Source organism: Myotis davidii, unplaced genomic scaffold (genome assembly GCF_000327345.1).
Source record: "Myotis davidii unplaced genomic scaffold, ASM32734v1 scaffold967, whole genome shotgun sequence".
NCBI classification, from domain to species: Eukaryota; Metazoa; Chordata; class Mammalia; order Chiroptera; family Vespertilionidae; genus Myotis; species Myotis davidii.
Window position 1 is genome coordinate 2,178,212 of NW_006383014.1, and position 13,447 is coordinate 2,191,658.

Here is a 13,447-nt window from a genome sequence, read left to right on the forward strand (position 1 = left end):
TCCATCCATGGTCAATTCCCAGAATGCTGGCAAAGATTCATTTAGGCAGATCACAGAATTGTTCTCTGGAGAGATGTCCCTAGAAGGAGAAATACCTTACTTAAAAGTCCTCTAACAAATAACTATGTCCCCAATTTACCCTATTGTAAATTCACCAGTCACCAAGCCCTGCCCACATCCACAAAACTCCCAATATGATTTTTAGTGTTGTTCTCTTAAATATGTATTGTCAGAGATCACCAAAACTATAAGGAGAGCCTTCCACTAAATGACACAAATCAGCACAAACTGAATAAGGCATATCCTCAGAAACATAATTATGAGAAGACATTACAACCATGAAAAATCAGAATTTTTTTTAACTAACAAAGAAAATAAAATATTTATTGATAATTAATAATGATTTGGAAATTCAATGACCTTTATAATAAAGGACTGATGATAAAGTTTAGGAAGTTAATCAGAAAATAGAACAAAAATACATACTGAAAGTAAAAGTAAAAGGCGAAATTATTAGAAATGCAATATGTTCAAGATTCTAGTAGAAGAGAGGACAGTGAAAAAGGAATTATCACAGGCATCAAAGTAAAATTTTTTCTGTAACTAAAGAATTATAAAAGGACCATCAAATGCCCAGCACAATGAAGTTGTATGCACTTAATGTATATCATGACACTTCAGAACACCAGGGATCTTAAAAGTATACAGAAAAGAGGAAAATCACATACAAGTAACCTCAACTCATAATTGTATCAGACTTCTCACAAGAAAATGGAGCATTGCCTTTTATAACTCACGTTCAACTCTAGAAGACTATGCCTTGTCCAATAATTAGTCAAAGGCAGAATAACTATATTATGCACTCTTTCTTAAATGCTGCTGGAAAATATGTTCCACCAAAATGATGGAGTGAATTCAGAAGAAGTAGGTAATATCTTAATATTAGGGTTCAAACATAGGGGAAAACCAAAGGGAATTGGATAATTGTAAACAGAGGCAGCAAAGCTATTCACTGGCACTAGGAAACAGTTCAGAGCCATTAAAACTAGAGGAAACGGCTTCAAGGCGAGATGTCTTTTTCACCTATTCTCACCCAAGTGAAATATGATGTGTTTTATCACTCTGAAAATAGTTCAGTATTTCTGAGAGATAGGGAAGTAATGGATGAGGATAAAGAAACTGAGATTTAGAGACATTATTTCTGTCCAAGTCACAAAGTACTTCACAGAGCTTGGAATGAAACCTGGGGAACCATAATCCAGTGTACATGCTTTATTCACAATGCATTCTATGAAAATTATTATGCAAGATGCAAATCAGCAGTGCCCTAAAATGAGAGGTTACTTTTTAAGAATAATTGCATATTTAATGTACAGTTTACAAAGTACTATTGCATAATATTTTGGTTAAGTGAATGGAGAATGGGATATCTATCAGTACTAATAATCGGGGTGAAATTGGGGGGGGGGGCACCAGTAAATACTGAAGATTCGCTGTAAACTTTTTACAGTGTTGACAGGGTGTTTTGGAGGCAGGTGCAAATGACTTTTCCTTTGCCAGAGATTTAAGGACTGAACTACAACCTCTGACCTGAACCATTGACTTGGGCTTTTACTGAGTGGCAAATGTGTCCACTCATTTGAGCAGTGCAGATGTAAAACCTGTCATTGTCGTCTGAAATTCTTTCCCTTTGGAGATTACAGTGTTAAATGGCTTAACTTTTTTAAGATGACAGTTTTCTCTCTTTAGCTGCAAATTTTCATCTTATCCATATTAACTGTAAATTTTCTAAAATGAAGTGAACATATCTCTGCTTAAATGGAATAGCGAAACTTGTTTCAAACTTTGATTTTTCATCTGGTTGATGTCTATTCTTTCTCCAGAATATCAAGAGGATAATGTTATAGAAGTTTGGGGGGGGCGGGGAATTTAACTGCATTAGCCATTGCTCAAATAGACCCATGTCTAAAAACATGTTAACTGTGGGATTTTTAAAATATTATGTTAGGAATAGCATATGGAGTGATGAAATCTGACCTCTTTGCTTAGCCATGGAAGTAACCAACTCTGAAATTGGTAAACATCACTAATCGCAGATGCAGGAAAGCTTAATTGAGTAACTGGTCTTCCCAAACCTGCTGACCAATTCAAAATCCAAATGAATTGGAAAATAAAATATTTCCTATAATCCTTTAACAACTTCAAACATTTTCTACTAATAATAACACACTTAACATAGTAAGTCACTTAGCTTGCTTATGTCTTAGCTTCTTCATCTTCAGCAGAAGTTAGAGAGGTTACAATACCTGTCTACTAGAATCATTGTAAGAATGAAATGAGCTATGTGAAAGAATACAATGCCTGGCACATAACAGATGCTCAGTAAGTGTGCAATTTCCCCCTTTCCTCCAAGGATTTCCCACCTTACAAACAGCAGACAACTCTAAATGCATGGCTCATGTACCATCAACAGAATTTACTTAAGTGGCTGTTTCCTTCTCCCCTTTATATATGTATGAGTTTCTCATTTCAAAAAGAGAAATTGGGAATTTATCTCTTTGTAATTTAAAACACGTAGTCTATTTTTCTACATTGCCTATCTGAACTGACACACTTGGACTTTCACAGAGGAATTGAGAGTATCTGCCATTTACTGATGTTAGGAATACAGAAAGGGAAAAGTTCGTCCATGCTAAATTTCTTCATCCTGGTCAACTTGCTGAATTTCTCCTGCCCCTCTGTGATCTCTACGCTTTCCCTCTACAGGACTGGTTTAATCTTCATCAGATAGTGACCTCCTAAAGAGCTGCCGTGCCATCATAACATAACAGCAAAATTTGACATTGTAACACGTTTGAAATATGTATTACTTCTTTCAAATATGCTTACATTTCAAATCTGAAAAAGAAAAGGAAACCTATGAAAATTTTTCTTTTAATCAAGTTCATTTAATCTTTATTTAAAAGTTTCTGTATTTAACTCAAGAAATTATTTTTAAAAATAGTACTGAATTGAGATTTTAATAAATAATAAATTTTCCCTGATTATTTTATATCTCCTTTAATAATTGGAAATGTAACTTTTAGTACATTTTACTAGAAGTCATAATGAATCAGCTTCTGAATCTTTTGCCTGCCCACTCCCAAATTCCTCAACTACTAATTTACTTTGGAAAAGTAAAACTATAATCAGAATAAATGAGGCAGATTCTTAAGTAAGAACTATGTGATATCTATGATGTTTAATTAGTAATGCACTGAATTTAATTAATTATATACTGAAACATACATATATGTATAAATGTATGTGTATACGTTGATAATACCAAATAAAGCACACATAGATATATGCATGTATTGATGTATGTAAATTTGTATGAATATGTATATTTATAATACAAAATGCCCCCTAACATTTTAGTCTAAAATATGCTAATTAATGCATACATTATTTTTTTGTTGAAATCTTTTCTAATTAATTATGATCCTAGCCATGTGTCAATATATGCAGTTAGGAAAGGTTGTGTGTGTGTTTTTTAATAAACATGGCAATCCAAATTTTTTTTTCAATTTTCCATCTAGAAATTGACATTGAACGTTGTGTACGAGAATCAATCAACCTGTTTTGTTGGACTCCTAAAAGTGCTACTTACAGACAGCATGCTCAACTTCCAAAGCCAACTTCAGATAACAGTGGAGTCAGAAGTTCAACACCTTATTTCTCAGAGTGTCCAGATACTCCAAAAACAGATCTGGTATGTATTTGAAGATTTATGAACTCTAAAAGATGTATGTTAAAGTTAATATACTGTAGTATCATTATTGCTTCTAATAATATCACTTAGGTCCTTTTAACATAGCTATTTTCTAATATTTGATTTTATTCATGCAACTATTTCAGAAAATTTTGTGTCTATTTGGTTATATGGTTAGGAGGATTGGTTTAACATATTCCTTCAAGTAACAAGTTTCACTTTTTTTCTATGCAATCATATCTGTTTATATATCAGTTTGTTTTATACTGAGAGAATACGGAAAACAAAGAAAGAATATAAAAATAGAGGAAGACTGAGAGTTGTTAATAAAATAAGAATGTACACTTACTGATTGTTGATTGACAAAAGAAATAGAAACTTACTAAAAAAAATTACTGTATTTATGAATTCTCACCTGAGGATATTTTCCATTGATTTTTAGAGAGAGTGGAAGGGAGGGGGAGAAACAGAAAGAAACAACTGACTGAATTTGATTTGCTAGTATTTCTGGTATTGAATTTTTTCATCTATGTTGATAGATGAGATAAACCTATAATTTTCTTTTCATCTTTCCTTGTCAGTCTTTGATCATAAAATTATATTTCTTTCTTCTTTTTTCTGCTGTGTAATCAGTTTGTATAAAAGGAATTTTCTGTTTCTTATAGAGGAAAACTTATCTTTAAAACTACCTTTTAATCAGAGAGATATTTGATTATTCTCCTGAGTCAATTTTTATGTTTATGAGGTTTTTTAATATCCATTTAACTACCATGCTTACTTTATCAAAATCCTATTTTAAAGTATTTATTTTTCTAATTCTTATATTCTTATAATTCTTTATACAAAATATTTTTTTATTTTTTTACATTTTATCTGAAATTTTGTCCACCTTTTTCCTCCTAATTTTGTTTATTTGACGTCTTCTTGGTATGATAGAAAGTAGATACAAAAAGATTATTTCATGCATGCCCTATGAAAGCATTTTCATTAAATTTAGGTTAACCAGAATTTAGATTTATATATTATGTAGTCTTTTGGATTCTACAGCAGCTTAAAAAAATAGCTTTTGTAAATTGAAACATAAACTGCATTCTGTGGCTAGTATAATGGAAGTTTGAAAACTTCTATGAGAAGGAAACTTCAGTTAACTTTAATTTATACATGCATCTATCATATTTATTCCCTGAAGCAGACCATGGTAGTAGAAAAAGTATGAATTTTGAACTAGATGAACTTGGTGTCCAATTTCAGCCCTACTCCATTTTGGTTTTATACTCTTGAATCATTTATATGACCTCCCTATTTCCCTTTTTGTAAAAGTGAGCATAATTATTATAATTACTACCTTGCAGTGTTGTTTTAAGAATGATATATGTAAAACACTGGTAATAATCATCATTCCTTTTTTAGTAACTGAAGGTTAAGTGTTTCAACTTTGAAAACTACCCAAGAATTTTATGACAATCTTTTGTATCTAAAGTATTTGTACAAAAGAAGAGATTTTCTGGTATTCTTCTATTTTCCCGCAGCTATGCTAGCTTTATTACTATCACTGCACATTTAGAAGTCACCATAAACAGTAAGGGGAGCAAGGGAGAGAGGCTGGCTCTCCAACAGGGAATCTTTCTGGCAGTTTTGCCTCAGTAGTTTTAGTGTAAGATTTCGCTGTGACCTTTGTGTCTTAGTTTTAACACTATTTTGATCTTGAAGCAACTATAGAATTGCCCCAAAAAATTATTTTATCTAGTGCCAATATCTATCCAATTGACTTTTCCTTAAGTAGCTAAGACTCTGCTTAACAATCCTACCACTGCTTATTAATTGAAATATCCTATCTAATAATAGACAAACATGGTAATTAACCATACCTTCGCTACGCCTCCCATTGGCTAATCAGCAAGATATGCAAATTAACTGCCAACAAAGATGGCAGTTAATTTGCATACGTAGGCGCAAAGCGGGAGAGCGAAGACTGAAGGCGGCTCCGGCCAGAGCAGCGAAGGCTGGAATGCAGCTCTGGCCGGAGCTAAGGCCTGGGTCCCGGGTGCCGGAGGAAAACCGGTGCCGGCAGCCAGGGGAAGGGAAGGCCTATTGCACAAATCTTTTCATGCAACAGGACTCTAGTATATAAATAGAATGAAATGGATTTATTAAACTGAATATATTTTGGAAAAAGATTGTGGTCAACACTGGAACTATTTTATATGTTTCTTTGTTAAATTATAATCACCCTGTTAATTTATTGAGGACTGGTATAAGTTATATGTACACTATGGATAAACAAGAATTATTTAGTTCTTGATTATGAACACTAGCCCAGAATGTTATTAAATAAAGTAAATTTTATTTTATTTATATAATGCTAACTGCTTGCAGATACTGTCATAAAGTAAGCAGAACGGTCATTGAATTATCCTCAGTTTACAGCTGTACTTTAAATGTGGATTAACTATGAATTTACTATAGATAAAAACTTTAAAATACATTTGTATACTTTAGGTTAGAATAGCTTCTAAAAGTCTAATATAAATGCCAGTCTGCAGTTTTATATATATATAGTAACACCACTGCCTTTTATAGTTTGAATAGTTTAAAAATAAGACCACAGTGCATCATAATGTTCAGGTACTCAGTTACATTATTTTATCTTTGAAGAAAGTATTTTTGCCCCCATTTTAGAGTTGAGAAAATTCAGAAGACTACTTAATGCAGGTTAAATTTTAAGTTGCCATTTTATCAGTAATGTAAATGTTGTGTTATTCCCTTGTATTTATTGAAATGTATACATTAATATACATCACTGTAGTCATAGATTTTCAAGTAATTTTTTGTGATTTTCTTCTATTTTCCTAATGCATATGTGCTTGCTATACTCATGCAATCACCATTCTTAAAATAATCTAAGATTATTATTAGAACTAATTGAAATGTTTTTACAATAAGGTAGAAGAGGAAACAGTTATGTTTTACTCATAGATTATGTTGAGATTAGAATGTAAATCTGAAGGAGAGCTAAACACCATTTCCTGAAGTTATTCAGAGCAGTAGATGATTCAGGAACAATGGATTTTGCCTTGCATCTATTTTCTTTATTGTTTATATTGTAATATCAGTATCTAATGATTTCTCCATAAGCAATCTGAAACTTTAGAGCAAGAGTTAATACAATTTTAGTAAAAGATGAAGACTGGAAATTCTTGTAGCTAAATATAGAATTGGTCAGACCTATAAAAGGTAAGTAAAATGAAGAAGTTTGATAGAAAGCAGTATTTCTTAAAATTTGTTTATGCCATATGTGTATAATGTATTCTTAGCACCCACACTCAGACCAAAAGTAAGCAAAAAAAAAAAAAGCCAGCATAAGAAAATAAGGGGTAGTGGAATTCAGTGGTAAGATATAAAAAGAACTTGAATTACTTGATTAAAATATGAATTTTTCTCTTATACTCCAACTTTAGACAAGAAAGGGAAAAAAATTTCTAGACTGACACCTTAAGGAATTTATTAAGAATTCTAAGCACCCTATCAAAAGTTATCTTTATAATTTAGACTACTATAACAATCAGCTGGGTGAGCTACATGGCAACTGTTATATAATTTTGTATTTAAAATATTTTTAAACTATAAAATTAATACCAAATAGCAAAAAATAATTTTTGCATAATGTATTTTTCACATTTTAAATGACAACATAAGCATATAAAAGATTATGCATATATAACCTAACATTGAGTTATATGAATAATAATGGAATTATATGAATACTAATTAGGTAAGTAAACCAACTGAAATATAATCTAAAAATAATTTCTATTTGACTTTAGAATATATTTTATATACCCTGTACAGGTCTATTAATAAAATACAGATAGTCTTTACAGCATTTACTTTTTTAATAGTAGAAGAAAAGAAAGCATTGTTGAATACTTGATTGAAGAAGGAAAAAACAGCAGCTGATTTCATTTCTCAAGGGCATTTTTTATTTATTTCACTTTACTACATATTCAAAGTACTGCTTAATTTATAATATATGAAAGAGAATTCAGGAAATAATTTGGAAATTTATGATCTTGAACATCTCTGACATAGAATGTCTGCCTTCTCTCAAATCTTCTGTGGAAGCAGAAGATTTTCTTCATGGACAGCAATAGAAGGCAGTTGCTTTTTTTATCACAAAAAAAAAATCACATTTTTAATGGGGAAAGGTTAAAGTTGCTGGTGTGTGCGAAGGCTAAATAGCCATCTTCGACGGTGATTAAAGAAAATTAAATTTATCAAGAAAAAGAGTATGGGAGATGGGGATACCCAAAAGGAAGGACTACACAGAAAAAAGGGGTCTTGGAGACAGGTTCAGGATTTAGCCAGGGATGAGCTGCCGCTGCCCATTGCTCCCCTGGTTGCAAATCCTGTGGGGTCTCTTAGAGGGTTAGGGGATACGTGCTCGTGGGGGAATGGCACGGGCATGCTCCTTGGAGGGAGAGCGAGCACTGGGTCCTTCGTCCTGGAAATCTTAGGGGAGGTCTCAGGGGAGTGTCTTAATAAAGAATATTCATCAGCTTTCCAGGTGTGCTCTTTCAGGGTCCTGATCTCCACTGATTGGTTGGTACCAGGGCAGGTCATTAGTCACTGTAGCTGGTCCTGAGGCAGCCATGGCGCCACTTGTCTGGTTTTGCTGCTTTTCTGGGTCTGGAGATGAAATACAACTGAGGCCTAAATGTTATCATTAGGGAGGAAAAGGTCAGGGGTTTAAACTGTCTGACCAGTGATATAAAAGATCTGGGGTCCAAACTGCATAACCAGTGATATGCTGGGGGAGGATAGGTTACCCTGCAGGTGAGGTTCTTGTTTTCCCACTTTTGCCCCTTGCTAGGCATCCAGCGCTTTCTACCCTGGTGAGTTTCTATACCTGCCCCATCGTCCTTGCTCTGGGGTCTAACAGCATCACCTCTTAAAATTGTAGTAGGAAAAAATTGCCAGCAATAAGGAGAGGTTTCTATAGTCTTAAACATAATAGTTGATTGCAGGATAAACTGGCAATCAATAAATTAGTTAACCAATAACTTAGGTTGACTCTGGTACTTCACTTTTTGTTTTGTTCTCTGTACAGGTGGCAACCATCTTCACTAATGAACTGTTGCTGGTTAAATGGGGCAAAGAATTTCTAGTTAAGTAAATAAAACACTAGGTTGAGAATTAGATGGGTCAGTGACATTTGTTATGTTGAAAATTAGCTTAGACTATAAGGGAATTGGGATGGCAAGAGGAATGGGAAAATCTCACTCAAGGGAACATTTAATGTGGGGGAAGTGCATACTCAGCATTAGATTAGTAATTTTCTAACCTGGGGGAAAATTTTGTGATACAAGCTATGAAAGATAATTTCAATTATATTCTCTGCTGATAGAGGTACAAAGGATGTATAGTGATTGTCAATTTGTAACAGAACCTCTGTCTCTCACCACCGAAGTCTCCCTAGGGTATATGGATAATCTGTGTAATTGTTAAAATCTTTGACCAGCATCTCCTTCCTGTCCTTTTACCGATCTACATTTTATTGTTTATTTTTTTTAAAATATATTTTATTGAGTTTCCACAGAGAGGAAAGGAGAGAGAGAGTTAGAAACATCGATGAGAGAGAAACATCGATCAGCTGCCTCCTGCACACCTCCCACTGGTGATGTGCCCACAACTCATGTACATGCCCCTGCCCGGAATCGAACCTGGGACCCTTGAGTCCGCAGGCCGACGCTCTATCCACTGAGCCAAACCGGTTTCGGCTTTACCGATCTACATTTTAAAAGAGCAAACTCCATCCTTTAGTTGTTCTTTGGCCTTTATTTCCCGTATGTCCATACGTGAAGATGTGCACCAAAGTGAGAATGAAGTATGGTTGAGCCAAGCTGAGTGGTTTTTTTTTCCTTTTTCTAATTCTGAGATTTACCAAAGCTCTGCTGTGTTCTTTTAAACATAAATATACCTGTCTATTCAGATACATCTTTAAACATTAAGTGGAATTATTGGAAGGGGAGTGGACATTATAACTTAATTCTGTGACTATTAGATTTGGGGAAAGGGGAGAAATTTTTAGAATTCTTCAAGTGAGATGCCTAGCAGTGCCTTATCAACACCACTGAATTGTTGATGAATTAACTGCTTCTGGCTCCATCTCAACATTGGCTTTATTAGCAATAGAATTACATGTGTAATTTTCAGTTTCAAGTTTATAGACATACTAAAGAAAAAGCATGTCAGAGACATTAGGTCTTTAAACCCAATGGAATTGTGAATGTGGGTAGCTGTGTGTTTTCCAGAGGTTGTTTGTGTTATTAAATTTGCTATTTTCAGTTTGGTTACATAGACTTGTCAGATTTCGATTATTTTTGAGAGTACATAATATTATAACAGTGAAAGCTACTGCATTATACTTTTGCTATAGTCTTCCATTTTTATTTTGAGATTCAAAACATATTAGAATCATTTAGCAGTTATTACAGAATCAATGCAATCCTTCAGTTCTTAAGTCCTCATAATACTACTACCTACATGTGGTGAAAAGATATTACTGTTGTCCTATTGTATAATAATTATTGGGCAGAGGTTATGTTTAAGATATTGTTATCATTTGTATTCAGAAGTAATTTTCAAGTGATCATGGAGCTTCACAAAAAATAAGAAGTGGAAATAAACAGACAATATTTTTCAGATCATTATTTCAAATTGGAAATAGTCAAAATAAAAATATTTTGTATCACCTAGAAATTAAAAATAAACCACAAAATAAAATAAAGTAAAATATACACCATACCCTCTTTTTTAACTCTTCAGAAAAGGAAGATATTCTCATTTGAAAATTCCAAATGAAATTTCTATAATATCTAGAAAATAATATGAGAATCCTATACATCAGAACCTATAGGATACAGCAATATAGGTATTTCTCATCACTTTTATAATCCCTTACCCATACTAGATATTTATTGTCTTTATCAAATTATGTTATTTCAACTAGCTTTTGAAAGATAGATAGGAGATCAGTAATTTTTTAATTTATCTTTATTGTTGTGAAAGTATTACAGATGTCTCCCTTTTTTTCCCCCAATGACCCCCTTCACCCTGCACCCCATGCCCAGGCCTTCACCACAGATTGTCTGTGTCCATGGGCTATGCATATATGCATGTAAGTTCCCCTGTTAATTTCTTCCCCCCAACCCCGCCTTCCCTCTGAGATTCCTCAGTCCATGCTTTTATGTTTTTTGCATCTATTTTGCTCATCATTTTATTTTGTTCATTAGATCCCACATATGAGTGAGATCATGTGATACTTATCTTTCTCTGACTGGCGTATTTCACTTCGCATAATATCCTCCAGGTCCCTCTATGCTGTCTCAAAGGGTAAGAGATCCTTCTTTTTTTACTGCTGCATAGTATTCCATGGTGTAAATGTACCATAGTTTTTTTATCCACTCATCTACTGATGGGCACTCGGGCTTTTTCCAGATCTTAGCTATTGTAAATTGTGCTGCTATGAACATAGGGGGGCATACATTCTTTCTGATTGGTGTTTTGGATTTCTTAGGACACATTTCTAGAAGTGGGATCATTGGGTCAAATGGTTGTTTCATATATAACTAGTGGCCCGGTGCACAAAATTCATACAAGGGTGGTGTCCTTCAGCCCAGCCTGCACCCTCTCCAATCTGGGACCCCTCGGGGGATGTCCGACTGCCAGTTTAGGCCCAATCCCACAGGATACACAGGGATCAGTCCTAAACCATCAGTCAGACATCCCTCTCGCAATCCCTACACCAGTCTGCATTTCAACCAGCAGTGCACTAGTGCTGTGAGGATGTAGAGAAAATAATTTGTTTTTAATCACCATGAGCAATCTTAACACCACCCTAATAAAAGAGTCATAGAAAATAAAAATAATAATGCATATTTATCTAATTTTGTTTTACTTGCTCTTTCCTGTGTATACTGTGCTTTGGTAAAGAACCCATTCACTGGAATCGTTCACATTTCCTCTGCTAATGAGGGAACTTATAAAACTGTGGAGTTCTACTGTTAATGTTCTGGTGTTTTAAGTATTCAGGGACCAAGATCTTATGATAACACTCAGCTTGTGACTTTGAATATTAAGTACTTAAAGAGCTGAAAGAAGCTGAGCAGTTGTAATTATTCACCGTAAAATAAAGGAGTTCTTAAATATACAGGCCTGAAGTTATATTTTAAATAACTTAATGTAGTTACTCTAATCATGCATGTAATCATCTTTTACTTTGAATATACCTTTTTTGAGTTTTATAGTCTAAGCCTACCAGAGATCCTTTCTTCTTATTATTGATATCACCATATTGTATATATAAGTTGTATTTAATTTTATTACATTTTATTTGAGTTTAGTCCTTTCATCAATATATTCCGCCCTATTGTAAATATCATAGGGAAAAATATATGACTCCATATATAAAATGAGGCTATATAAATAGCTGAAAGGGGAAAAGATGAGCAAAAGAAATGGCATATTCTTAAATTCTGTGAATTTAATTTGATTTTATTGTTCTGTATTTTAATTAATTATGAGCCCATATACTGAGAAGAATGGTGTTAGTGGAAGCTGAGTCTTTAGCAAGAAATGACTTGGCTAGTTGAGAGGACAACACACCATCAAGATTTCTGAAGTCCATCTAATGTTAAAAAGGGAATATTGCTATGAACAATTTCTAAGCAGGAGGAGAAAATCTTTGACCTATCTCTAAGCTAAGTCAGGGTTTTATTTCTGTTAGTCAGTAAGAGAACTCCTCCAACTTGGATAGAGCTAGTGATAACTTGTTTCTCAAGTTAAGGAAGCAAATAGCTGATGTTGAGTAGTCTGTCAGAATCAAGGACTGGCTGGCTTAAAATTATGTGGAAAAACTATATCTATTAACATCATATTGAGGAAAATGAAGTTTAATAGAAATAGGTTTATTATTTTTAGAATTTGTGCCACTTGTTATTTTTTAGTGTTTGATAATTTAGCCAATTGTTTTATTTACATATAATTTGCATTTTGTGTATTACTTATAATAGCCTGTCATATTTTCATCCATTTTTCATGTTAATGATATTACAAAACTATCCAATTATTATTGTTAGCTATTCATCCTGAGAGCAGCATTAAAATTTCCAGACCGATTGTTGGTGCTAAATATCCTCACATCCTTAAAGAAGGAGTAAGTGATTACAAGAATATCACATTATTGTCTCAATTACATCTAAATCTAAAGATAGAGAATATCACCATTCTACAATAGGTTCATATTTGCATGGCTAAATTATTCTATTATGTGTACACATACACACATACAGAATGTATTTATCTTACTCTCTAGCACAACTTATTTTTTTTTTATCTTAGGAAAAACTTTATTGAAAAAGTATTTTTTCTTCAACATTATCCATTAACATGATTGCAGCTTTGGCTTTTTCTTTTTATTCATTTATTGGGGTGACTTTTGTTAATAAGATTATGTACCAAGTGAAAAGTCAGAAAAAGCTAAGAAACATATAAAACGGAAATCAACAAATGAACAAGCAAGAAAAACAAACAACAATGCCTTATTTTGTTGTTGTTGTTAATCCTCACCAGAGGATTTTTCCATAGATTTTTGTCTTTTTGGGAGAGAGTGGAAGAGAAAAGGGGAGGGAGGGA

General features: G+C 33.4%; 1 protein-coding gene across 2 annotated transcripts in view; it reads left to right on the forward strand.

The window, feature by feature from the left end:
- The window catches only part of TBCK (TBC1 domain containing kinase), a 175,128-nt gene that overhangs the window by 116,816 nt on the left and 44,865 nt on the right, over nt 1-13,447 (forward strand). For both annotated transcript variants that reach the window (XM_006778899.2, XM_015558092.1), the window contains one exon: nt 3,582-3,754. In XM_006778899.2, coding sequence (XP_006778962.1) covers nt 3,582-3,754 — 173 coding nt within the window. The remainder of the gene's footprint in view (nt 1-3,581; nt 3,755-13,447) is intronic.